At 46.1% G+C, this 27,281-nt stretch overlaps 1 protein-coding gene across 2 annotated transcripts in view; it reads right to left on the bottom strand.

Annotated features, from left to right (window-relative positions):
- Positions 1 to 27,281, bottom strand: part of abcc9 (ATP-binding cassette, sub-family C (CFTR/MRP), member 9) — a 64,910-nt gene that overhangs the window by 2,433 nt on the left and 35,196 nt on the right. For both annotated transcript variants that reach the window (XR_014593663.1, XM_083934895.1), the window contains exons 21-39: positions 27,256 to 27,281; positions 25,247 to 25,384; positions 25,023 to 25,148; positions 22,832 to 22,931; positions 22,675 to 22,748; positions 22,369 to 22,569; positions 20,601 to 20,755; positions 20,261 to 20,330; positions 18,716 to 18,873; positions 18,480 to 18,572; positions 15,610 to 15,712; positions 14,500 to 14,613; positions 13,985 to 14,105; positions 10,971 to 11,101; positions 10,650 to 10,728; positions 5,885 to 5,993; positions 2,084 to 2,187; positions 1,836 to 1,969; positions 1,294 to 1,356 (exon numbers count right to left, since the gene is read on the bottom strand). The exon at positions 27,256 to 27,281 is cut by the window's right edge and continues 55 nt beyond it. Coding sequence is in view for 1 of the 2 variants with exons in the window: in XM_083934895.1 (XP_083791021.1) it covers positions 1,294 to 1,356; positions 1,836 to 1,969; positions 2,084 to 2,187; positions 5,885 to 5,993; positions 10,650 to 10,728; positions 10,971 to 11,101; positions 13,985 to 14,105; positions 14,500 to 14,613; positions 15,610 to 15,712; positions 18,480 to 18,572; positions 18,716 to 18,873; positions 20,261 to 20,330; positions 20,601 to 20,755; positions 22,369 to 22,569; positions 22,675 to 22,748; positions 22,832 to 22,931; positions 25,023 to 25,148; positions 25,247 to 25,384; positions 27,256 to 27,281 (2,099 nt within the window). In the remaining variant the exon portion in view is untranslated. The remainder of the gene's footprint in view (positions 1 to 1,293; positions 1,357 to 1,835; positions 1,970 to 2,083; positions 2,188 to 5,884; positions 5,994 to 10,649; positions 10,729 to 10,970; positions 11,102 to 13,984; positions 14,106 to 14,499; positions 14,614 to 15,609; positions 15,713 to 18,479; positions 18,573 to 18,715; positions 18,874 to 20,260; positions 20,331 to 20,600; positions 20,756 to 22,368; positions 22,570 to 22,674; positions 22,749 to 22,831; positions 22,932 to 25,022; positions 25,149 to 25,246; positions 25,385 to 27,255) is intronic.

The following is a 27,281-nucleotide window of genomic DNA, read 5'->3' as shown; positions in this document are numbered from 1 at the left end:
GGCGTCACAGATGCAGAGAAGAAGTCAGAAAAGGAAGTCAGACTGTTTACATGGACTGTGTTAGATGCTGCGTGGAACGACAGTTAGTGTGAAAAGGGAAAAAGGAAACAGGAAGTACAAGGCTAAAGACGCACGTGGAGCTCAAAGACAATGGCCCTCATTTATCAAACGAACGCACGGCAGGAAAACGTGCGTACGACCATTTCAGCGCAAACTCCGGCGTTTATCAATTTGGACGTGAGCTACGATCAAATCTGACGTCAGGTCTGAGATCGTGTTTGCAGATTTGAGCCTGTGGATTTGCGGTGCAGCAAAATCTGGCTGAACATAATGAACAAACCCCGCTACAGAGCAGGAGCGCAGGTTCAGCAGTGCGCACACACACACAGGCGCACACGGGTCACAGTGGAGCGTTGCTTCGGGTTGATTGCCTCTTTTCCATACAGCGTTTTTATGATTGGCCCCTTTTATTCCACTCTTAAGACAAAAAGCACATCTTTGTTTTGCTCCATGTCGGATGTCAGGATGACGATCCCTGTGTCGGAAACGTTTCTTTTCGTACCAGTGTTTCGTCTCTCCGTGTTTGACCTCAGTGGGAGAGGCCTCGAACCGGGAGTATTTAAGGGCGTAACATCTCATCTTCAGCCTCCTATCCGGGGTCGGGTCGCGGGGGCAGCAGCTCCAGCAGGGGACCCCAAACTTCCCTTTCCCGGGCCACATTAACCAGCTCTAACTGGGGGATCCTGAGGCGTTCCCAGGCCAGTGTGGAGATCTAATCTCTCCACCTGGTCCTGGGTCTTCCCCGAGGCCTCCTCCCAGCTGGACGTGCCTGGAACACCTCCCTAGGGAGGCGCCCAGGGTTCATCCTTACCAGATGATCCTGAACCACCTCAACTGGCTCCTTTCAACACAAAGGAGCAGCGGCTCTACTCCGAGTTCCTCACGGATGCTGAACTTCTCCCCCTCTCTCTAAGGGAGACTCCAGACCCCCTCCTGAGGAAACACATTTCGGCCGCTTGCACCCGCGACCTGGTTCTTTGGGTCCTGACCATGACGTGTTAATGACGATTGAATTCAGCCGCCGCATTTATCAAGGCCCGCTCATTCGTATGCTGAGATTGGTCAGGTACGAATGTTTCATAAATCACACGTGTGTCCTGTCGTACGACCAACTCTGCGCTCAGATCTGCGCCCGTTTTCACGCAATGTTGATAAACAAGGGCCACTGAGCTGCATGTGTGCATCCACGGAAACCGGACAGAGCGACTGGGACCGACAGACGGACAGACTCACTGCGATCGTTACGACGGTTCTGTCCGCAAACGAAGTCATCACGACTTTCTGTAAGATGTTCTCCTGCAAGAAAGAAAAGACGTGTTAATGATGAGAACAATAGGTTTGACACAGGAAGAAAGAGTCCACGCTTAAACACACACACGCACACACACACACACACGCAAACACACACACACACACACACACACAAGTTGGAAAAATGTCCCCTATTTGCCGTAGGTCCACTGTTGGTGAATGTGTAACGACGCCTAAGTCCACTGTTACGCAGGTGCTCGAGTACACACACACACACACACACGCACACGCACACACGTACACACACACAAGTTGGAAAAAATTCACCAGAGGTTATAGGACATGATTTTAGCTTGATTTAAAGCATGACCAACAGGGGACTTTAAAAATGTCCCCTATTTGCCGTAGGTCCACTGTTACGCAGGTGCTCCAGTACACACACACACACACACACACACACACACACACACGCACACACACACGCACACACACACACACACACACACACACACACACACACACACCGTGGCCATGTCTATAGATGCTGTGGCTTCGTCCATGATGAGGATGCTGCTCTTTCTGACGAATGCTCGAGCCAAACAGAAGAGCTGCCTCTGACCGACGCTGAAGTTCTCTCCACCTTCTGTCACGACCGCGTCTGGAGACACACACACACACACACACACACACACACTTTCAGTTAAACACAAGTATTACATAAATGACTAGCTAGTTATTTGTGCTGATCAGTGTATCCTGCAACACCAAGTACCTAGTCCTCCGGGCAGCGCTTTCACCATGTTCTTCAGCTGAGCGATCTCTAGCGCCTCCCAGAGTCGATCATCGGTGCACGTCTTCTCTGGATCGAGGTTCAGCCTGAGACAAGGGGACGCCATTTACACTCAAATTAAAAACCTGCAAATATTGTTTGTACTCTTGTAGGCCCGAAACTTTACGTCACGCTACCGCAACGCATTTGCACAGCGGCTCACAAAGACAATTTTGCCTGTTACTTTTTTAGCTAACTGTTTCAACTGTTTGTCTGTTCCTTTAGCTAAATGTTTCAACTGTGTATGATACTTTAAGCTAACTGTTTCAACCATTTGTCTTTTACTTCTAGTTAACTGTTCCAACTGTTTGTCTTTCTTTAGCTGTTCAAACGTTGTTTGGACTGTTACTGTTACTCTTAGCGTTTGTCTGTTCCTTTAAGCTAACTGTTTCAACTGTGTCTGTTACTTTAAGCTAACTGTTTCAACCGTTTGTCTGCTACTTTAAGCTAACTGTTTCAACTGTTAGTCTTTTCCTTTAGCTAACTGTTTTAACTGTTTGGCTGTTCATTTAAGCTAACTGTTTGTCTGTTATTTTATAGCTAACTCTTTCAACTGTTTGTCTGTTCCTTTAAGCTAACTGTTTCAACTGTTAGTCTGTTCCTTTAAGCTAACTGTTTCAACTGTTTGGCTATTCCTTTAAGCTAACAGTTTCAACTGTTTGTCTGTTCCTTTAAGCTAACTGTTTCAACTGTTTGTCTGTTCTTTTAAGCTAACTGTTTGTCTTTCTTTAACTGTTTCAACAGTCTGTCTGTTACTTTTGGCGTTTGTTTGTTACTTTTAGCTAACTCTTTCACCTGTTTTTCTTGCTTAAGCTAACTGTTTCAATTATTTGTCCATTATTTTTAGCTAACTGTTTCAACCACTTGTCTGTTACTTTTAGCTAACTGTTCCAACTGTTCGTCTTTCTTTAGCTGTTTCAGCTAAAGTTAGCTTAAGCTAACTGTTTCAACCATTTGTTGAACTGTTTCACTGTTAGCTAAGTGTTTCAATTGTTTGTCTGTCTTTTTAGCTAACTGTTCCAACTGTTCGTCTTTCTTTAGCTGTTTCAGCTAAAGTTAGCTTAAGCTAACTGTTTCAACCATTTGTTGAACTGTTTCACTGTTAGCTAACTGTTTCAACTGTTTGTCTGTTCCTTTAGCTAAATGTTTCAACTGTGTATGATACTTTAAGCTAACTGTTTCAACCATTTGTCTTTTACTTCTAGTTAACTGTTCCAACTGTTTGTCTTTCTTTAGCTGTTCAAACGTTGTTTGGACTGTTACTGTTACTCTTAGCGTTTGTCTGTTCCTTTAAGCTAACTGTTTCAACTGTGTCTGTTACTTTAAGCTAACTGTTTCAACCGTTTGTCTGCTACTTTAAGCTAACTGTTTCAACTGTTAGTCTTTTCCTTTAGCTAACTGTTTTAACTGTTTGGCTGTTCATTTAAGCTAACTGTTTGTCTGTTATTTTATAGCTAACTCTTTCAACTGTTTGTCTGTTCCTTTAAGCTAACTGTTTCAACTGTTAGTCTGTTCCTTTAAGCTAACTGTTTCAACTGTTTGGCTATTCCTTTAAGCTAACGGTTTCAACTGTTTGTCTGTTCCTTTAAGCTAACTGTTTCAACTGTTTGTCTGTTCTTTTAAGCTAACTGTTTGTCTTTCTTTAACTGTTTCAACAGTCTGTCTGTTACTTTTGGCGTTTGTTTGTTACTTTTAGCTAACTCTTTCACCTGTTTTTCTTGCTTAAGCTAACTGTTTCAATTATTTGTCCATTATTTTTAGCTAACTGTTTCAACCGCTTGTCTGTTACTTTTAGCTAACTGTTCCAACTGTTCGTCTTTCTTTAGCTGTTTCAGCTAAAGTTAGCTTAAGCTAACTGTTTCAACCATTTGTTGAACTGTTTCACTGTTAGCTAAGTGTTTCAATTGTTTGTCTGTCTTTTTAGCTAACTGTTCCAACTGTTCGTCTTTCTTTAGCTGTTTCAGCTAAAGTTAGCTTAAGCTAACTGTTTCAACCATTTGTTGAACTGTTTCACTGTTAGCTAACTGTTTCAACCATTTGTCTGTTACTTTTAGCGTTTGTCTGTTACATTAAGCCGTAGTCTGTTACTTTTAGCCAAGTGTTTCAAAGGACCCTGCATAGTTTTGTTCTCAGGTGTCTGTGTATCTCTTTGTCATCCAATTAATGTTATTGTCTATAATTTACCACCGAATAAATTCCTTGTTTACTTTCAATATTAAACTTCTCCTAATTCTGTGTGGCAGTCCGAGTCAGTGTCAGGACATAACATCTAAGATAACAATGTGAAACAGTTACTGTCGACCATTCAACCCAGGCTTACGTTCACATAAACAAGACACACACTCTCCACCTCTCTCACACACTCGCACAATTATGTAGAGCGGCATATCTGTCCAAACAAATAGCACATGCTCTTTGTCTTTTATAACAAACACAGTCACTGTTTCGTCTGGTAATACAAACACACAGACGTTGAGTGTGTATGACAGAGAGGAAGAAGAAGGCAGAGGACGACCTCCTCAGTCCGTGACGTCTGTGACAAAAGTCAGATTAGGTCCGAGCCAGAGTTCCCACTGTGGTTTCAACTGCTCACCCCACAGCTGGGACTCTAAATGTCTTTCAGGACAAAACTCTTCATTCTCCCGTTGGATGTTTTTTCACTTGTTGCTGCAGTTTGGGTTTTACTTGATGTGCCAATACTGAGGTTTCTTTTTATTCTTTGGCTACGAGCCAAAGATGAGTCCTTGCCCCAAGTGAAGGAGTTCAAGTACCTCGGGATCTTGTTCACGAGTGAGGGGACGATGGAGCGTGAGTTTGGCCGGAGAATCGGAGCAGCGGGGGCGGTGTTGCGGTCGCTCTACCGCACCGTTGTGACGAAAAGAGAGCTGAGGAAGGCAAAGCTCTGGATCTACTGGTCCATCTTCGTTCCTACCCTCACCTGTGGTCATGAAAGCTGGGTCAGGACCCAAAGAACCAGGTCCAGGTCCAAGCGTCTGAAATGTGTTTCCTCAGGAGGGGGCTGGAGTCTCCCTTAGAGAGAGGGGGAGAAGTTCAGCATCCGTGAGGAACTCGGAGTAGAGCCGCTGCTCCTTTGCGTTGAAAGGAGCCAGTTGAGGTGGTTCAGGATCATCTGGTAAGGATGAACCCTGGGTGCCTCCCTAGGGAGGTGTTCCAGGCGCGTCCAGCTGGGAGGAGGCCTCGGGGAAGACCCAGGACCAGGTGGAGAGATTAGATCTCCACACTGGCCTGGGAACGCCTCAGGATCCCCCAGTTAGAGCTGGTTAATGTGGCCCGGGAAAGGGAAGTTTGGGGTCCCCTGCTGGAGCTGCTGCCCCCGCGACCCGACCCCGGATAGGAGGCTGAAGATGAGATGAGATGAGTGCGCAGCTATGGCTGCCCAATAAGTACAGCAGGTTTTGAAGCCGATTTGACAGAGTGGCCAAAAGGTGGAATTACAACTTCTAGGCCCAAAAAATACTTTTTCCCACTGACTTATACGGCAAAAGAGACGTCTCAACCCCGGCGAAATGACTTGTGTTAATATCAGAACTTGATCCATTCAGTCCGATATCATTTCAAAAGTCCAGAAGAGCTGCGCCATTAAAGATGTAGTCTGTAAGATTTGTATGGGGTTAATTGTCCTTTAAATTCCTGTATAGTTAAAACAATGGTGATTGATCATATGACCCACTAATGAATACTTATGTGACAGACTGAAGCTTTGCTTGAGCGTGTGTTTTATACCTTATCGAGCCACTGAACAACACAGGATCCTGGAGGATGATGGAGAGCCGCGACCTGAGTGTCTGCAGAGGAAGCTTACAGATGTCGATCCCGTCGATGACGATCTTCCCTGTAAGAGAGCAAACATGGTGCTCGTTACTACAGTCGTTACTCCAGTTTGAGCTGCTTTGCACTGGCTTCCTGTAACTTTTAGAATTTATTTTAACAACTAATCCATGCATCATCTGCATCTTGTTCCTATCTGGGTCGCAGGAGACTGGAGCCAATTCCAGCTGACACTGGGCGTGAGTCGGGGTACATCCTGGACTAGACGCGCGACTATCACAGGGCACATAGAGACAAACAGACAGACAACCATTCACACTCACATTCACACCTACGGGCACTTAAGAGTCATCAGTTAACCTAACACCTGCCGGAGAACCCGGATAAAACCCACACAGACACAGGGAGAAATGCAAACTCCACACATAAGGGCCCCAGTCCGGATTCGAACCAGGAACTCTCTTGCTGTGAGGAGACAGTGTAATCTATTAATTGAGAATGAAAGTGATCATTAGATGCAGCCCTAGACTAATTGTCGAGCACTACTGAGGGTTCGTCCACACAATCAAAAACAACCTTTTTTTCCGTCCACACGGCCTCACTCAAAAAAAATCTGCGTCCACAGGAAACCAGTGAACCCGACTCCAAACGCTGTAGTACACATGCCAGGCCTGGAGGTGGCGCTGTCAGTGCCACAGAAATACACCAACAACAGAGAAGAAGAGACGGGGAGACTCTCTCTCTCCATCCTAGAGACAAACGTGTCCCTGGTTCTGGTCTTAGTGGAGACTTTGGTGCTGTTCTGGACTCTGATGCACCCATCACTCTGCAGTTAGTGTCCTCACTGAGCAGAGGGTGCTGCTGGGAGCCCCTTCCCCATCCCAAAGCACTCCCAGGCGCCACTTTCTCACTACATTTATAGACTTTTCACAGCTTCTTAGACCTGGACTTAGAAACAGAGCCTAGAGCAGTTTAGCTCCTTATTCAGAGCATCAGGGAAAAGGGAGACATCTGTGCTGGGCCTCATTCAGTCCCATGCATGTGGCTCAGAGTCCAGTTCAGTGAACAGTCTCTGGGTCCGTCTCTGTCCTCTCACGCAGCAGCACTGTTGTTGTTATGTGACGCCGCGGGGTCAGAGGTCGGAGGTGGGGCCATGACGACGTCCTTTAACAAAGTCTGAGCTTTCACCGTCGAGACCACAACGCCATGGGGGCCGTTTTCCAATCTTCCCACTCTGGGACCCAGTTTCTAGAGATCCGGTCGTCCAGAACGAAACAAAAGTTTTGCAGTTACAGGAAAACGTGTCTCCGTGTGGACGTTCCCTTAAACTTTAAGCTGTGTTTCCTTCTCTTAAGCTACAGTTGGCTGTAATTTAAGGAACAATCAATTACCACAGACAGAACATTTATGTCCATAGACTAAATTTGCCGCTCCATATTTTTAAACTGGAATAATCCCCTTACATTAATCCGTCAAACTCTTTAACTCGCTTTGCCGCCACTTGAATAAAAATATTGGATCTGTCGAATACAATGATTTTATTCTGGGAGGGAATGAAATCCAGAATGTTCTGTACAGTTCAGTGAGAGAGCTATCACCGGGACGCTGCACTGCTTTTATTTCACTGCTTTATAAGGAAATGCAGCTGACACACACACACAGACACATACACACACACACACAGACACACACACACACACACACAGACACACACGTCTTAATTTACTGTTAAATGAAATGCTTGCCCAGCTGTGTCTGCCTGTGTGTGTGTGTGTGTGTGTGTGTGTGTGTGTGTGTGTGTGTGTGTGTGTGTGTGTGTGTGTGGAAAAAGTGACTGTGTAATCTAATTTTATTCCAAATAATCTGTCTGGTAGCAGTCATCTAAAAGAAACAGAATGAGACGATTACGATTCCCTTCCAAAATCCATTAAATAACACTGTATGTATAAAAACGACTGTAAAAAAAAATGGGCCACGTCTTTTGTTATGTCCTCATTTTAGTCCTTTGACAGAAGAGTCTACTTTAGTTGCTCTCGTCAGGCCTTTAAAAGTGGAACGACACACACACGGAGAACAAAAAGACCTTCAGATTCTCACTCAGACGGACCTGCGGGAGTGTTTAAAAAGAGCTGAAACGCCAAGAGGGATGCTTAAATAAACATTTCCTCCAACGTAAACAGTCACTACTACACCGCGGGGTGGATGGTGGACGTTTAGAGCTGATGAAGAACATCTTTTGAAGGGAATCTCAATGACTAATTTACCTCCCGTAGTGCTGTAGTTTGACCAAAACCCATTAAGATATCTGCCACTAAATCACCTCGACCTATAACTGACTGTGTTTGGGTTCAGGCAGTGTGTGTCTTGGATGTAATGTAATGGTTTTTCTTCCGTGGAGAAACGGTCTACAGTGAGACCTTAAGGTGTAAATCTCTGGCGTTGTAAAGCAGTGGTTCTCAACCCTGATCATTTTAAGATAAAGCTGATGTTAGTCCATCTCTCAGTTCTCTTGTGTTTAAACAGAAGGTTAAACTTAGACCGGCCTAAAAGTAAGAAAACAGTCAACATTCAATCTAAAAGAGAAGTTCAGCATCCGTGAGGAACTCGGAGTAGAGCCGCTGCTCCTTTGCGTTGAAAGGAGCCAGTTGAGGTGGTTCAGGATCATCTGGTAAGGATGAGAGAAGGGAACATAGGACCTAGGGAACATAGGACCTAGGGAACATAGGACCTAGGGAACAAAGGACCTAGAGAACATAGGATCTAGGGAACATAGGACCTAGGTAACATAGGACCTAGAGAACATAGGACCCAGAGAACATAGGACCTAGGGGACATAGGACCCAGAGAACATAGGACCTAGGGGACATAGGACCTAGGGGACATAGGACCTAGAGAACATAGGACCTAGGGAACATAGGACCTAGAGAACAGGTCCTTTGCTCCCTAGGTCCTATGTTCCCTAGGTCCTATGTTTCCTAGGTCCTATGTTCTCTAGGTCCTATGTTCCCTAAGTCCTATGTTCCCTAGGTCCTATGTTCCCTTGGTCCTATGTTCCCTAGGTCCTATGTTCTCTAGGTCCCTCCCTAGGTCCTATGTTCCCTAGGTCCGATGTCCCGTAGGTCCGATGTCCCCTAGGTCCTATGTTCTCGAGGTCCTATGTCCCCTAGGTCCTATGTCCTCTAGGTCCTATTTTCTCTAGGTCCTATGTTCTCGAGGTCCTATGTTCCCTAGGTCCTTTGTTCCCTGGGTCCTATGTTCCCTGGGTCCTTTGTTCCCTAGGTCCTATGTTCCCTGGGTCCTATGTTCCCTGGGTCCTATGTTCCCTAGGTCCTATGTTCTCTAGGTCCTATGTTCCCTAGGTACTATGTTCTCTGTGTCCTATGTTTTCTAGGTCCTTTGTTCCCTAGGTCCTATGTTCCCTAGGTCCTATGTTCTCTAGGTCCTATGTTCCCTAGGTCCTATGTTCTCTAGGTCCTATGTCCCCTAGGTCCTATGTTCTCTGGGTCCTATGTCCCCTAGGTCCTATGTTCTCTGGGTCCTATGTCCCCTAGGTCCTATGTTCTCTGGGTCCTATGTTCTCTAGGTCCTATGTTCTCTAGGTCCTATGTTTCCTAGGTCCTATGTTCTCTAGGTCCTATGTTCCCTAAGTCCTATGTTCCCTAGGTCCTATGTTCCCTTGGTCCTATGTTCCCTAGGTCCTATGTTCTCTAGGTCCCTCCCTAGGTCCTATGTTCCCTAGGTCCGATGTCCCGTAGGTCCGATGTCCCCTAGGTCCTATGTTCTCGAGGTCCTATGTCCCCTAGGTCCTATGTCCTCTAGGTCCTATTTTCTCTAGGTCCTATGTTCTCGAGGTCCTATGTTCCCTAGGTCCTTTGTTCCCTGGGTCCTATGTTCCCTGGGTCCTTTGTTCCCTAGGTCCTATGTTCCCTGGGTCCTATGTTCCCTGGGTCCTATGTTCCCTAGGTCCTATGTTCTCTAGGTCCTATGTTCCCTAGGTACTATGTTCTCTGTGTCCTATGTTTTCTAGGTCCTTTGTTCCCTAGGTCCTATGTTCCCTAGGTCCTATGTTCTCTAGGTCCTATGTTCCCTAGGTCCTATGTTCTCTAGGTCCTATGTCCCCTAGGTCCTATGTTCTCTGGGTCCTATGTCCCCTAGGTCCTATGTTCTCTGGGTCCTATGTCCCCTAGGTCCTATGTTCTCTGGGTCCTATGTTCTCTAGGTCCTATGTTCTCTAGGTCCTATGTTACCTAGGTCCTTTGTTCCCTTCTCTCATCCTTACCAGATGATCCTGAACCACCTCAACTGGCTCCTTTCAACGCAAAGGAGCAGCGGCTCTACTCCGAGTTCCTCACGGATGCTGAACTTCTCCCCCTCTCTCTAAGGGAGACTCCAGCGGCCCTCCTCATATTATGATCTATTAAATCATTTCAGAAGGTATAAGTGCCCTCCTGTCTAACGGCAATTTATTCTCAAGTATCTTCCTGATCTCATAAGTGGATCGGAGGAAATGGCCGAGAAGGAACACGACAGTTCAAAAGAAAGAAAGTAGAAGTCAAGAGCTGCTCTTGAGGGAAATCCTTTCTCCGTGTTCCCAAACCTTATCCTAAGGACTTCTCCCTTTTAATGAGATATAAACAGAGGCTAAAACTGAAACAAACATGAAAGAAGAGGTGGAAAAAACCCCATCTCCCTTGTTCTGTTAACAGTGTGACAGACCCACCTTCAAAAATATCCACCATGTTGAAAAAGGCCAGTGACAGGGAGGACTTCCCGCTGCCGGTGCGGCCGCAGATTCCCACCTAACAGGAGAGAAGAGGAGACACTGCTGTGAGACATCAGACACCTGCGTGAGAACACAGCGGCAGCTACGTGCCGAGCGTGTCGGCCCTCGCTTTTAATGGAGACACGTGGCTGCGACCTCGAACCTGCCGTCTTCTCATTGGCCGTCCTTCCCAGGCGGCACTTGTTAATTTTAAAACCACATAAACCACATTATTACACTTGGATCAGTGCGACGTCTTCGCGGCTTCACGTCAACTACCTTCTGGCCCGGTTCGATGTACATGTTGACGTGTTTGAGCACGGGTTTGAGCATGGGGTCGTAGCGCACGCACAGGTCCTGGATCTTTATCTCGCCGTCCTGAGGCCAGTTCTCGGGCACCTGAGAGGCGTCTGCAGGGGGGGGGGGGAGAAAAAACACACGAGGGTTTTATTTCTGACAGACCACAAAACCTGTGGAAAAAGCCGTCTGCGGAGCGAGAAACAGAGCGCTGAGTTGTGTATGTTACAGTCCTGGCTGGTGTAAACAGAAGCATATAGACCATATGGACCAAGTCATAACACTGCAGACATACAGTCCTATTAAGTGCTGCTGTGACTCCCCACAGACATCACTAACGCACAGTTAAAGTTAGATAATTAAACTGATAAAGCCTCTTTACTTCAGCACAGGGCTGCACGACTTTAAAGCTATACTTCAATCAATTGCGCACATTTACTTTGATTAAAATAGACAGAACGATTCCAACAGGTTGCCGTATTAATCCGCAAAGGCACATACGCCTGGAACGTCTCAGTTCATTATTGATTTAGGAACAATGCAGAGCTTGGACAGACCTTCAACCAAGGTACACAGGTAACAGGTAAACAGGACACTAAAGTGTCTTTCTGACATTTGGTTATTTTGTCTAGTTTGACAGTTTGATCTGAGTTTCCTGAGCCTGAAAATTTGTGTTGAACAGACCTGCGGACTGTCAGTCATCGCCTTAAACCCGCCCCGTGTGAGATAAACAGCTAGGGTTCAAGCTGCTGGAAGTCTGTCTGTGACGAGTCTGGCAGATTCGTGCGGAGGACGTGTTCGATCCTGCTCCTTCAACCGCCGTTGTGCAAAGCTCAGCGTGGCGATAGTTTGCGTAAATCCAAAAATATCCTCCTTTTATTGTGAGCGTGCATCTCTTTTGCAAACTGTTGGCTAGTTGGTTTGTGGACGGCGCACAGAGCAGACCATAGAACTATATTTAACACTTCCCATGATGCAGTTGTGTCTTGTAAAGGCCAACGTCTTTCAAACTAAACAGCTTCCTGTTAAAAACGTGACTCAGTGGTGCCTGTGTCGAGTCAAGGTAAGACTTTCATAGATCTGCTGCAGGCTTCTTATGTTTCTTTACTCCTTAATGATGAAAGGTTACTTTTTTTATTGATTGGCTGGAAGCTCCCATGACGTCAGAGAGGTTTTGGGGGTTCGGTATCAGTTACTGTAAAACATCAGGTAGAGAGGAAGAAGAGTCAAAGAGACAAACGACCTTTATATGAGACGCAGAGATCGAAACCTTATCCTGAACGCCACCCTCCCTTTTTATTCGTATATGTGAATCTCTTCTTCTTTCTCCAGCCGTACTTCAAACTTAGGAATTGTTTGGGTTAAGTTTCCTGAAATAGCAGCTCTGTCCTGATTAAAGGTCCTTTTGGCCTTTCGTTGGTTCAGTCTCGGCTTCACATCAGCACGTCATCTCACTGGCATCTCATAACATGAAATCATAAAAAAGTCTCTGGTTTATCATCCGTCCTGCCAGGAACCCCCCCCCCCCCCCCCCCCACACACACACACACACACCCCACTACCGCAACATTTGTATTTCACCGTAGCAACAGCACATCCCATTAACCCCCGGACGCAGCTTCACACGCTGTACAGCTGCGGCAACGGCTTCATCTCTTATTACTGTAAAAACAAAATCATATTGAGGTCTAGTCCAAGTGTGACTCCTCATCTCGTACTTGTTTAAGTCCAATTGTTGTGGGTTCAGTCCACTTGTCTTGTAGCGGTTGCTAACACGCAGAATTATGCGTTATCTTTATTTGCCAATGTTGTTATTTTTAAGCTAATTATGCTGCTATAGGCCTAGTCTGCCGGGGGATCATCCTGTTCCTGATCCTCTGAGCTTCTCTCCTCTCTGTCTGTATCATCCATGTCTCATCAGTGCATGTTACTAATTCATCTTCTTCCCTGGAGTTAGCTTTGTCGTCTCGCAGGTCTCTGCTGATGGTGGTGGTGCCTGCTGCCGTGGTCCTGCATGACGCTTCCTGCCGCTGTTATAATCTATCACCTTAGCTGTGCTTGTTTCTACTATTCTGCTGTATTAATAAGTCATATTCACATTACCATAGATATTATTATAGTTACTGGAAGTGTGTCTGTCTCTGTCTTTGTCTCTCTCTGTCCATCTTTCCATCTTTTCTCTCTCTCTCTCTCCTTCTCTTCCTCTCTCCGGTGCAGACAGATGTGCGTCCTCCACAGAGCTGGGTCTGTCTGACGTTCCTGTCTGTTATAGTGAAGGTTTTCAACGCCACCGTACTCTACGGGGGAATTGTTGGGTCTATGTAAATCATAAATAAGTCATAGAGTGTGGTCTTTACCTACTCTGTACGTGTCCTCAGATCACTGTTGTAAGGATTTGACACTGTAAATAAAACTGAATTTAATTGAATTTAAATGCCCTTTTATGCGTTTTCTTTTCTTTCCAATGCTTTTAATGATATAAAGCACTTTGAATTGCCTTGTTGTTGAATTGTGCTTTACAAATTAACTTCTCTTGTCTAAATGTATCTACTATCTTTTAAAATGTAAGACTACTGTGATTTTAGCAGATGCATAAGGACGAAAAAGACACCTGGAGGTGCAGGAATCAGATCCTTTTGCAAACGTTTTGGCTTCTTTTTGCTAAAGCGAATAAACAAAATGTGTTTCTCTGCTCATCAAGGTCTTTACGAAACTGTCAAAACACACTGAGATGCATCGTTTCATCTGCAGGACAGGATCATCGGTCAGATCGTCTGTCATTTAAAAAACCCAAACCATGATAATCTTTCATCATGTTGTAATTAAACTAGAAGACGAGACTTCTTCACCTCCTCTGTGACGGGAGGCTTTCAGAGAGAGAGAGAGAGAGAGAGATGCACCTCACCACCCCAGCTTCAGAGCTACCTAAATGTGCGTAATTCAGATTCAGACTGGATTTATCTAAGTTGTCAGCTCCATAACAAGAACTCCGTTACCCATAGATCCCTCGTAGTTCTCCGACTCTGTGCTGAGGAAACTGTTGACCTTCTTCACAGCGGCCATCTGGACCTCCAGGTCTGCCAGGTTCCTCACAACCCAGTTCAGGTAGTTGGTGACCTGCAGAGTGACACACACACACACACACACACACACACACAGAGGCCGATCATGTTTCCATTGTTAACATAGTGTTTATGTCTTCAGTGGAAACCCCATTATTTCCCCTACTGGCTTCAACTGTCACTAATAAGCATCAATAAGCTTTGCTGTGTTAAACATGCAGTTGTTTCCCTATTTAAAGTCTTTTTGAATGTGTCACTTGAAGTGGCCTCAGGTTTCATGTGTGTCACAAGCTGCACTGAAAAAGATCTTAAAAGCTTCTTAACCCTCTGAGAGCAACCCTGGAGGCATTTTTGCATTCTTAGGGGAGGAAGGGGAGAAAGGGGAATGTTTAGTTGACAGAAGAAAGTGAAACATCCAACCCAGGTGAACCCTAACAGAGGAAACTTACAGTGAGGGCGTACGTGAGTCCTAGGCCCACGAGGCCTCCGTACGGCTCTCCGCAGCGGAAACTCCAGATGGAGGCGACCGCTGCTGTCAGCACGATCACCGCCCCGAGGTAGTCCTGCACAGGGACGGAGAGAAGAAGAAGAAATCACAGAACATTCATTCATTTATCTTTAACTGCTTGTCCCTGTCGGGGTCGTGGGGGGCTGGAGCCGATCCCAGCTGACATGGGACGTGAGGCGGGGTCCACCGGGGACAGGACGCCAGTCTATCACAGGGCACATAGAGACGAACAGAGACAGACAACCATTCACACCTACGGGTGATTTAGAGTCATCAATGAACCGAACACCTGCACGTCTTTGGACTGTGGGAGGAAACCGGAGAACCCGGAGAAAACCCACGCAGACACGGGGACAACATGCAAACTCCACACAGAAGGGCCCAGCCGAGATTCTCGGGTCAAATCGAGTCTGGATCTTTAGACCCTGGACTCGAACACGGAGAAACCATATGACATTTCTGTTAGCTTTAGATTTTCTACAGTTTCATTTCCCCCAAAATAACTTTCCAGCTCGTCATTGTTGCTGTTTTAAAGGTCGCTGTAGAAAACTTGTATCAGTGTTCACCAATTGAAAGAAAAGTTCAATTTTTACGCCGACGACACCAACATTTATATTTCTACCCAACAAGGCCGACACCTTCTGGTCTGCGTGTCCACGCGCTCTAGTCAGAACAAGTTCCCTTCGGACGTTTGCTGGTGTTACGTTCATGAAGTCGTGTGTCCGCAAAAGTGTTTTTTTCCAGCTGAAAACACACAGCTGAGAGTGCTTTGGAGGCCCAGCGTGTTTTTCAACTGATGTGTCTGGTTGCAATGATAGAGAATATCTACGAAAGTAAAGACTACTGCCTCTGGTCCTTGCTCTGGATAAAGGATGAAGGATGAATTACGAACTGTAGAGAGAGAGGGCCGAGCGGCGAAAAGCAGCGAAATCACAGAACAGAATCATTCAAAAAAGTTTCTGAACCACAGAGAAACCGAGTGTTTCTCGGAGCTGCAGGACAATCAACAACATTTAACGTACAACAGCAGTGACATGGAAGAGCTCCTCACCGTTCGGACCTCCAGCCAGCGGTTGGCAGCAGAGAGGAACAGGTAGGCGGTGTTGTTGGTGTCGGTCAGCTCCAGCATACGCTGTTTGAAACGAGCCTCGTGTCTGAAAACAGGGATTTGAACACACGTGAGAGACACAACATATCCCTCCATTCTTCCACACATTTCTTCACCACAATACGAAGTTGTCAGTGTTTATCGTGCCTACTTAAGACCGCTGACAGGTTCATGTTATTACACTTTTCGCTAGTCGATGTGGCTGCAGGTTTTCATTCCAACAAATCAACCGTGTGAAGGCAGTTCAGGTGATTGAGTAAGTCGAGTCAGGTGTGTTCTTGCTCTTAAAAACCACAATTTTTTAAGTTTACATCATTTTAAAACATTTAGAGATTTGCGTGTTGCGTATATAAAAGTCTCCATGGTCTCGCTCCACCACCACTGACTGAACTCATACAGAAAAGGACTCTGGAGGGTCTGAGCACCAGGGCTCGTGTCAGAGGAGACTGTTATATCCCCCACAGGTGTACTGCGTTTGGGAAGAATGTGTCGTCTGTTGTAGGAGGGAAACCTGGAACAGTCTTCCCTCCACAATAAGGGCACGCCCCACATGTTCCTCTTTTAAAGGTCAAATCAAAAAGTGGCTTAAATCCAATCAAAAGTGCGACCACTGACTCGTCTGTGTCATATTGCACACAACGTTTTATTCCATTGTTGTATCCTGTGTGGGTCTGGTGTTCTCCTGAGTGTGTCATGTGTTGCGCGGTGTGTCTTGTCTCATCTATTTGTATTTTATTTATTTATTTAGTAGTATTTGTATTTTTTTTAGCAGGGACTACGGATGCAAATTAGCATCTTTGCTATAATCCGGCACTTTTACAGTGATATGTTATCGTTGTTCATTAATGTGCACTGTCCCTAACAAATAAAGGACTGATTGATTGATTGAATTATGTATTAGGTCCTGTACCTTTACATTCTTTTAACGTTGTGTATTTAAAAACGTTGTAAATACTTCTTCAAGTTAAGTAAGTCCGGCAAAAATGGACCCCGTGATCTTTTTCAGCACAAAAATACATCAAATAAGCCATTTTTACGTTGATCAACCACGTATAGAGAAATCCCAGAGAAACGCTAACCGCCCCAAAGAGCTAACACTGATTAGCTTGAGGCAGTGAGCTGAACGCACCCAAAACATTATTATTTAACCCCTAATATAAGCCTTCCCGTTTGAGTTCAACATTTTTTTTGAACAAAGAGATGAAAAGTACATTTTAGGAGGGTTGTGCGTTCAGCAGTGAGTTGCTGCCATCTGACGCAGACTCGGTTTGGAGGGCGACCAGTGGATAACGATAATGGGAACTATCCCGTGATTGCCAAGAAACTGTCTCAACACCGGATTCAGTGCTTCTGTGTGTGTGTGTGTGTGTGCATGATCCGGGCTTATGTGTGTGTGTGTGTGGGGCTCTCTGTGTTTGTATATTTGTGTGTGTGTGTGTGTGAGGAAGTCCTCAGGGACGAGGAGAAGAACAGCGTGAGAGCTGTTTAATGTTGGATTACACCGACGATGGGAAAGAGAGAGAAGACAGAAATACAAAGAGATGCAACAGAAGCGAAAGTACGACACGGGACAGAACTGAAGCTTAAAGCGACTGAACACTAAAGCGCGCACACACACACACACACACACACACACACACACACACACACACACACACACACACACACACACACACACACACACACACACACACACACACACACACACACACACACACACACACACACACACACACACACACACACACACACACACACACAAGTTCTGCAACCCTGAACTTAGCTCTTCAATAACCTGATGAGCTGTACGTGAGAATGCAAACGTCTGAGTCACTTGGGCCGGATATTAACAGACTTTTACTCTGTGTGACGTCTGACTGATGTGTGATCGGAGCGGGGCATCGTGTGCAGGACTCACACCGAGCGAGTGGGCGTGTTGGTGACGCTTCTGTCACGTGGCGTGAATGTGAAACCAGAAGAAAACATTTGAGGATGAAGCAGAAGAAGAAGGAGAAGAAGAGTGATGAACTACTGATGACATGTGAACTGTGTTGTTTTACCCTTGTGACCATTATGTTCCAATAAAACAAAAATACCAAAATAAAGTATAAATATTTGAGGGCGCACTCACACTGTCCTTCCACACCGGGCCAAAACAGGTTTTACAGGTAAAGCCTAGTGCGTTTGACCAGTGTGAGTGCACCCGCTCCGCTCCTGGAGAAGGTAGACAGAATAGAAAAAGACCTTAATTCGTCGGACATTATCTGGGGTTCACATGAGGTAACAGCAGGTTTTAAGCTGAACTCATGGGAACCTTTAAGCTTCATACAGTCATATTGTGGAAGGAAAACTGGGATATTTCAAGTCCTCAGTCACCGTAAGAATTAAATAAAATAAAATAATGAAATTAAATGTGGGGCTAGGATTGAGGTTGGTCTGGTGAAGCCCCCAGAGACTGAATGTTACATGCGTGTTGTGGAAGAAAATGGAAATAAAGCATAAAAATGCAGACAGGATGAGAGTTCAGAGAGAGAGAGTGTGTGTGAGTGTGTGTGTGTGTGTGTGTGTGTGTGTGTGTGTGTGTGTGTGTGTGAGAGAGAGAAGGAGGGAGAGAAAGTTGCCTCACAGAAAGAGCAGGAAAGAAACGTATCTCGAGCAGGCAGCACCTTTATATCGTGGGGGTAATAATGTCTGTCAGAAGTGGGATTTGAACCCACGCCTCCATTCGGAGACCAGAAGTCCTGCAACTCACGAGGAAGGAGTTGTGAGTTTGTGTGTGTGTGTGCGTGCATGTGTGTGTGTGTTTGTTGTACCTGAATGCTCTGATAGTGGTGAGACCTTCAGCCGTCTCAGAGAAGTGGCACAGCAGAGGCAGCTGTGTGGAGTCATCCAGGTCCTGGAGGTCCCTTAGAGACAACATGTGTGTGTGTGAGATTACATTTACGTATTTCTTATGAATAACTGTTCATCTACTTACGTATGTGTGCACATTTATCTGTAATAAAGGAGAAACCACTCTATCTACAACACAAAGACCCTGCTGACTTACTTAGACGCCACCCGGAAGTACTTCTGGATGAAGTAGAAGGCCACCGCCAGAGGAACCAAGGCGATGAGGAACGTGGGAGTGATGGAGGAAATCACCCCGATGGCCGACAAACAGAGCAACGTGGATCTGGTCAGGGACTCCAGGGTCGGAGGAATATGCTGAAAGGAAAAGACGACCAAGTGATCCTGAAACGGGAGTGTTTTGTAACCGGGGTCCAGGGTGAACGTTCGGTTTCAGTCGTCACGTGTGGACAGGAAAACCAATTTTCTTGTCGACATTGTTTGACGTCGACATTGTTTGACGTCACACTGTGCGATGGTAAACTGTCAGTTGTTTTCATGGAGACTTGGGGAGCGCTTTAGACGTGACCAGCTGACAGAGGCGGATTTTGCAGTTTCATGTGGATGGAGATATTTTATATCACATCTGTGGTGTGGACAGGAATTGTTTTTTACTGTTTTTTTTTAGTTTACATTTAAAGTGATATTGATTTTTTTTAGGTGGCTAAGGGCGCACTCCCACTGTGCGTCCGTCCGTGCCTAGAGAGCACTTTAGCACACCTTTTGGCTCCTAGAGGACACTTTAGCACAAGTTTTGGCTCCTAAAGGACACTTTAGCACAAGTTGTGGCTCCTAGAGGACACTTAAGCACATGCTTTGGCTCCTAGAGGACACTTTAGCACACGTTTTGGCTCCTAGAGGACACTTTAGCACACGTTTTGGCATCTAGAGGACACTTAAGCACACGTTTATGCTCCTAGAGGACACTTTAGCACACGTTTTGGCATCTAGAGGACACTTTAGCACACGTTTATGCTCCTAGAGGACACTTTAGCACACGTTTTGGCATCTAGAGGACACTTTAGCACAAGTTTTGGCTCCTAGAGGGCACTTTAGCACACGTTTTGGCTCCTAGAGGGCACTTTAGCACACGTTTTGGCTCCCAGAGGACACTTAAGCACACGTTTTGGCTCCTAGAGGGCACTTTAGCACACGTTTTGGCTCCTAGAGGACACTTTGGCACATGCTTTGGCTCCTAGAGGACACTTTAGCACACGTTTTGGCTCCTAGAGGACACTTTAGCACAAGTTTTGGCTCCTAGAGGGCACTTTAGCACACGTTTTGGCTCCTAGAGGGCACTTTAGCACAAGTTTTGGCTCCTAGAGGACACTTTAGCACATGCTTTGGCTCCTAGAGGACACTTTAGCACACGTTTTGGCTCCTAGAGGAAACTTTAGCACAAGTTTTGGCTCCTAGAGGGCACTTTAGCACACGTTTTGGCTCCTAGAGGAAACTTTAGCACACGTTTTGGCTCCTAGAGGACACTTTAGCAGACGTTTTGGATCTTGGAGGGCACTTAAGCACACGTTTTGGCTCCTAGAGGACACTTTAGCACGCGTTTTGGCTCCTAGAGGACACTTTAGCACACGTTTTGGCTCCTAGAAGGCACTTTAGCACACGTTTTGGATCTTGGAGGGCACTTTAGCAATGAGAAACATCAAAACTACCCCTTTGAATGATGTCGACCTTCACATCATCTCCTCACCTGGTCGATGATGTTGGTATCGGCAGAGAATCTGTTCAGGATCTGCCCCAGAGGAGTGATGTCGAAGAACCTGAGGAGAGGAGGAACAAATGCAACCGAATAAAACCTCAATTTCACATTTAGGATGTTTTTTTCCAGCTGTGACATTTAAACAAAAGGTTACGTAACCCACATGTGACCTTTCCTCCCCTCGAGAGAGAAAGCACGGGGACTGAGGAGCAATCGCTTGGGGGGAAACTCAAGTGTTTCCTTGGAGACGGGGCTCATTTTTTACGCCGTTTGACCAAAGACATTACGTGTGAGAGGAGCTCGCTTCGGTCGTGTGTGTGTGTTCGTGCACCTGATGGGAGCGTGGATGATCTTGTTGAGCAGGTTGTGGTGCAGGTTCGTAGCCGCAGAAAGACCCAGAAACTCGACAGTGAGAGAGGTGATGAGGCATAACGTGATCCCAGCAGCACACAGGATGATAAACACCGGCAGGTAGAACCAATTGTCCTGTACATCGAACACAAAACACACACACACACACACACACACACACAGACACACACACACACACACACAGAAAATCGGATTATTACTCTCTACTCTCTCAGGTTTGTCTTTGTATATATTTAATATGGTAACACTGTCTTTAACATGTCTGTAATTTCCTTTCAACCTTTATTCATGTCAACAATAACAAGAAAAATATAATAAAAACATAAAACAGACAATAATAAACATCAGTTCCTAATTAAGACAATTACACGCAGACACATTTAGATTCATATGTATATTTCTAAAATATCACAATGTCCTTTAAAGTGTATTGTAGGTTATTAAAATAGCAGAATATTAAAAGAAAGCTGCACATTTTAAAGAATCCTCCCAACAATATAACACACTGTCATCTGCATACAGACATCACGGGTATTATGCAACCGCTGACTAAATATAAGGAAAGAAGACTTAACCCTCCATATTTCTTTAATTATAAGCTTTCTTGCTGATACATGAAGCACTTTAGCACACGGTTTGGATCCTAGAGGGCACTTTAGCACACGGTTTGGCCCCTAGAGGACACTTTAGCACACATTTTGGCTCCTAGAGGGCACTTTAGCACAAGTTTTGGCTCCTAGAGAGCACTTTAGCACACGTTTTGGCTCCTAGAGGGCGCTTTAGCACAGGTTTCGGCTCCTAGAGGGCACTTTAGCACATGTTTTGGCTCCTAGAGGACACTTTAGCACAAGTTTTGGCTCCTAGAGGACACTTTAGCACATGTTTTGGCTCCTAGAGGGCACTTTAGCACATGTTTTGGCTTCTAGAGCGCACTTTAGCACACGTTTTGGCTCCTAGAGGGCACTTAAGCACAAGTTTTGGCTCCTAGAGAGCACTTTAGCACACGTTTTGGCTCCTAGAGGACACTTTAGCACATGCTTTGGCTCCTAGAGGACACTTTAGCACACGTTTTGGCTCCTAGAGGACACTTTAGCACACGTTTTGGCATCTAGAGGACACTTTAACACACGTTTTGGCTCCTACACTTTAACACACGTTTTGGCACCTAGAGGGCACTTTAGCACATGTTTTGGCTCCTAGAGGGCACTTTAGCACATGTTTTGGCTCCTAGAGGACACTTTAGCACACATTTTGGCTCCTAAAGGGCACTTAAGCACAAGTTTTGGCTCCTAGAGAGCACTTTATCACACGTTGTGGCTCCTAGAGGGCACTTTAGCCCAAGTTTGGGCTCCCAGAGGGCACTTTAGTACACATTTTGGCTCATAGAGGGCACTTTAGCACAAGTTTTGGCTCCTAAAAGACGCTTTTGCACATGTTTTGGCTCCTAGAGGGCACTTTAGCACACGTTTTGGCCCCTTGAGGGCACTTTAGCACAAGTTTTGGCTCCTAGAGGACACTTTAGCACAAGTTTTGGCTGACATGAGGGCACCCAATATGTTGGAATAAAGTAAACTTGTGCTTTTTTGTGAGTGCCCGTGTGCATAATCAGGGCCGGTAAAGCATGTCAAATGGTTCCTCTTGTAGGCTTCTATTGAATTTTTTTAACCTATTAAAATAGCAATTTCAATCCACATATATTGTCCTAAACCTCGTCAGAAGTTTCCTACCTCAGCAGTTGTGCTCGTCGTGGTCAGGTTGGTCGCGTTACATGTGTATGTCTCCGCTGCGGCGCTCTGATTGGTTTTGGAGGAAGTCCACACAGCCAACCAGTAGTCGATGGCCACGATGACAGAGTGTTTGAGAAGTTTGGACGACACCATCAGGAAGACCATGAAGAAGCCGCCGGAGGACATGTAACACCAGCACACCTGAGGACGGGAAGTCATCACAACACACGGATCAGCGGAGGGGCAGACAACGGTGACGCTGGAGCATCATGTCTGGAGTGAGGAGCAGCTGTACGGATGACTTACCCTCCATGGGATCTTGGATCTCCTGTTAGTGGTTGTGGACATGTTGTCATCATCTTCCTCCTCCTCTTCTTCCTCTGATAGATGTGACATGCAACGTGTTATCGTTAACGATTAAACTCAAGAGCTGAATAAGCGACTTTAAAGAAAGAACCACCACCTTCGTCCTCGTCGTCCACTTGGTTCTTGGCCTCTCTGGAGTAGAAGGCTCTCCTCAGCGTTTTCCTCTCCAGTGTTGTTTGACTGTCCTGCTGCACGTCCTTCATAGAGAGACGCAACAGAAGCACGAGTCAGTCATTCATGCCTGTTCACAACCATCACGGCTCTGAACGGTTATTACATTAGTTATCAAACGATAGCATTGAATAACATAAACGTGTGGGAGTCGGCTCCAAGACGGCTCAGAGCTACAGTAGTTTTGTGAAATATTCAGACAAACAATGAACAAAGCTAAAAACATATGAGCCTATCTATAAATTACCGTATTTTCCGCACTATAAGGCGCATGGAAAAGACGCTACAGTCGAGGCCGGGGTTACGTTAAGGACCGCCTCTAAATTCATTGATGTTAAGTTCGCGTGCTAGCGCGAGTAGCATCCAGCTGCAGACCCGGAGCACAAGCCCCTCACTTAACACAGGCCCCTCACTTGAAGAAAAACTTTTGCGTCACTTCTGTCAAGCAAGGGGCTTGTGTCAAGTGAGGGGCTTGTGCTCCGGGTCTGCAGCTGGATAGTATTGGCTAGCGCTGTTGCCTTCAGTGGAACAGTGATCATACGGACACTTCTACTTGCTGCTCTCTGTTCAACAACCCACTGTTGGAGTTTGTCCTCCAGCTGCAGCCGTCTCGCTCTTTTCCCTCTAAACTCTGTTTAGTCTTCTTTAGAAATGGAGCCATTTTGGGCTCTTTACACAAACACACACATGGAAATGAAACGGCACGCTTCACGCAGTCGTATATCTCAACATGCACCGCGCGTTACTTCTTCTACGGGGGGAAAATAGAGTCGGCGGCTGCTCACCGTAGTTGGAGACCTGTTGTGGCTCAATATTGGTCCATATATAAGGATCACCGCATTATAAGGAGCACTGTCGGCTTTTTAGGTGCGTCTTATCGAAAATACGGTAATTGTTGATTATTGATGGGATCAAATAACAGAATCATGATCAGGGGCCGTACTCACAAAACATTTTATTTGAACACTAAAAGTTCTTAATTCAGAGTAATTTCTCCAAACCCAAAGTCTGAGACCAACTCTTCCTAAGGAGTGGGAGCGACTCCTAAACTGAGACTGGAGGGCGGGGTCGACCTCGTTACGATGGGTGACATCATGTTCGTCCATCTATGCCCACAGTGATTGGCTGAGAGGGAATGAGTCCCTAAGGGCGCATTCAGACTGTCCGTCCGTCCCGTGCCCCGTGCTTTAGGGTCCTTGTCCCCCCCTCCAGGCCCGTTTGCACTCACACTACCTGGGCTAACACGTCACACGCATTGATGACGTCATGGCGATGCGTGGCTTTGTTTCCAGATCTTTCCGTAGACCTCGGAGTTTTTGTGCGTCTTGTCGACTGTTTTTGAATCTTTTCATCGACCAAATCTGCAGTAAACACTCCACCTCCGCGTCACACCAACGTGAACCTTTCGCCGCCATTGTTTTAAATGTCCGCGCATGGTCCTTCCTTCTTCTCTCTATGTCCCAACGTGCTTTACAAAAGCCCACCTCTCCCAAACGGGCCGTGGACGGCAAGCTGGTCAAACGAACTTGACTTTAGCCGTGAAACTGGGGTGCGGTACAGACGGACAGTGTGAGTGCGCCCTAAGAGTGAATTTACGATAAAAACACTTCAATGTGGAAGTAAATGAACTGCAGCACTCAGTGGGGTCTGGATCGGACATTTATCGTCCTGACCGACAGCTGAGAGACGCCAAGATCGTCTTTTTCCCGTGGTCAAACAGCGGAGAGTTGTACCAACTTTAATCTGCGGTGATATTGGGTGGTTTTTATGGGTTGGTGATGTGATGGCGTCCCTGACCAACTCTACCACGTTCATAACGCCATCTCCATTAAGACGATACCTTTTTAAAAGCTCACGATCATTGAATCTCTCCAAACTGTGACTGCAGCAGCCGTGTTAGCTCCTTCCTCATTGACTCTGAGTGACGTTTTTTATAGATTCAGGAGCTACTTGAGCGCTAAAACGCTCTATGAATTACACTTATCTCACCCCTGTAATGTGCTAGAAAGCTGCAGACAGCTTTGGTGTTAGCGGCTCAAATTTGACCTGTGATTTAACTCCAAAAAGACTCCAAATGTGAATACAGCCCCTATATTTGCTCCCACATCGCTTCTTACCTTCTCCAGCCCGTGGTCCTGTCTGTTCATCAGGGTCTTCCAGTGATCGTAGAGCTCAATGTCGTGGGTCTGAATGTCCTTCAGAGTGCCCTCCCTCAGCACCGAGCCGTCCTTCATCGCTATAATCTGGACACGACGTTAAAAAAAGAGGGAATATTGATCACTGAATGTATTAAAACTACTGTTCGAGTCATTTAATCTGAGGTCTTATCGTATCCGTTTACCCAGTCCGCGTGGATGAGGTACTGCAGCTTGTGCGTGACCAGGACTACGGTCCGTTTATCGTCCTGCAGGAACTTGAGGATCCCTTCCTGCATCAGGTGATCGCTGAGGTGGATGTCCAGCGCCGAGAAGGGATCGTCCTATGGGACACGAAAGAGGACGGAGACGAGAAATACGGCGAGTTTTAGGAAGGTCAACTCGAGGCTGATGGACGTGATTTTCAGTGTGAACGTGTGTGTGTGTGTTGGTTCGTGTGTGTGTGTTTGTCAGCAGGATTACAGAAAAACTACGGACTGGACTTTCATGGCACTTAGTGGAAGGGTGAAGCACGAAGGGTCAACACGCGCGTCACGTAGAATTTTATTCACCCCTTTGAATTGTTTAAATCGTAAATGAATTCATGGTAAACGGCGAGAGTATTGCCTTCAACACACACACATCTCGTCTCTATCACCCTCACACGCGCACGCACACACGCACGCACGCACACACACACACACACACACACACACACACACACACACACACACACACACACACACACACACACACACACACACACACACACACACACACACACACACACACACACACACACACACACACACACACACACACACACACACACACACACACACACACACACACACACACACACACACACACACACACACGAAATAATCGGTCAAATACTTGATTTAAAAACAATTTGAAGGCTGCAGCTCTACTATAACTGTGCATATTTACATCTAAATGTTTATTAATATGCACTGTCATTCATTCATCTTCAGCCTCTTGTCCCTGTCGGGGTCACGGGGGGCGGGAGCCGATCCCAGCTGACATCGGGCGTGAGGCGGGGTCCACCCTGGACAGGACGCCAGTCTATCACAGGACACATAGAGACGAACAGAGACAGACAACCATTCACACCTACGGGTGATTTAGAGTCATCAATGAACCGAACACCTGCACGTCTTTGGACTGTGGGAGGAAACCGGAGAACCCGGAGGAAACCCACACAGACACGGGGACAACATGCAAACTCCACACAGAAGGGCCCCAGCCGGGATGCGAACCTGGAACCCTCTCGCTGTGAGATGACAGTGCTAACCACTACAGCACTGTGTCGCCCCTAATATGCACTGTCTTGTGTCCAATACTGTATGTCACATTTTAGGTTCATGTCTTGTTTGTATGTTTTTTTAAAGTGTGAAAAGTCTGAAAATAAAAAGTTAGAGGAACATTTTTAACTCTAAAATCCAGTTTCCTGCAGCACCGCGGCGTGAACCCCGTTTATGGAGCATCCTCAGTTATCGCCCGTGTATCAGGGGAGTAATCTAATTTCCTGTTTACATTCGCATCATCCCACGGTTTGATGCTGACGTGTGGTTTTGTTCCATAACGTCCGTCTTTGCAGCTATAACGGAGCTCTTGTTATGATCGCCGGACGCGTTTGACGACGCTGCATAATTCAATCCTGAGATCAGATATGAGAAATAACGTTAGTGAAAGAAAACATCCCCCTCCTCGTTGTACATTACACTTTCACCGATGACCGCTGTGCGACGAGCGTGCAAAACAATGACGCCGATGGCTCTTAATGTGGAAACGTGTGCTCGATAACCAATTAAAGGCGGCGGTGGCAACAGGAAATGATGCTCGGAAAGACAAACACATGACGGTAGAGCGGTGGAGACCTCCTCCTCGTCCCCCTACGTAAAGACGTGTAGGCTGAAGGGTGTGACGTTAATCTAATTCTGCAGCAGCTCTGCGGTAATACGCGGAGTGTCCGACGTTCAAATGTGATAGAGATCAGACGACTGCCCTCAATATAAACACTCCTGTTATCTCTCACACGTGTTACTGCACTGCACATGCACCAGAGAGAGAGAGAGAGAGAGAGAGAGAGAGAGAGAGAGAGAGAGAGAGAGAGAGAGAGAGAGAGAGAGAGAGAGAGAGAGAGAGAGAGAGAGAGAGAGAGAGCACCAGGGTTCGGGGGGGCTCAGCTCACCAGGAAGACGATGTTGGTGTTCTGGT

The sequence above is a fragment of the Echiichthys vipera genome, assembly GCF_963691815.1.
Source record: "Echiichthys vipera genome assembly, chromosome: 20".
Taxonomy (NCBI): Eukaryota; Metazoa; Chordata; class Actinopteri; order Perciformes; family Trachinidae; genus Echiichthys; species Echiichthys vipera.
The sequence above is the reverse complement of the archived record's forward strand: the minus strand, read 5'-3'. Positions and strand labels throughout refer to the sequence as shown.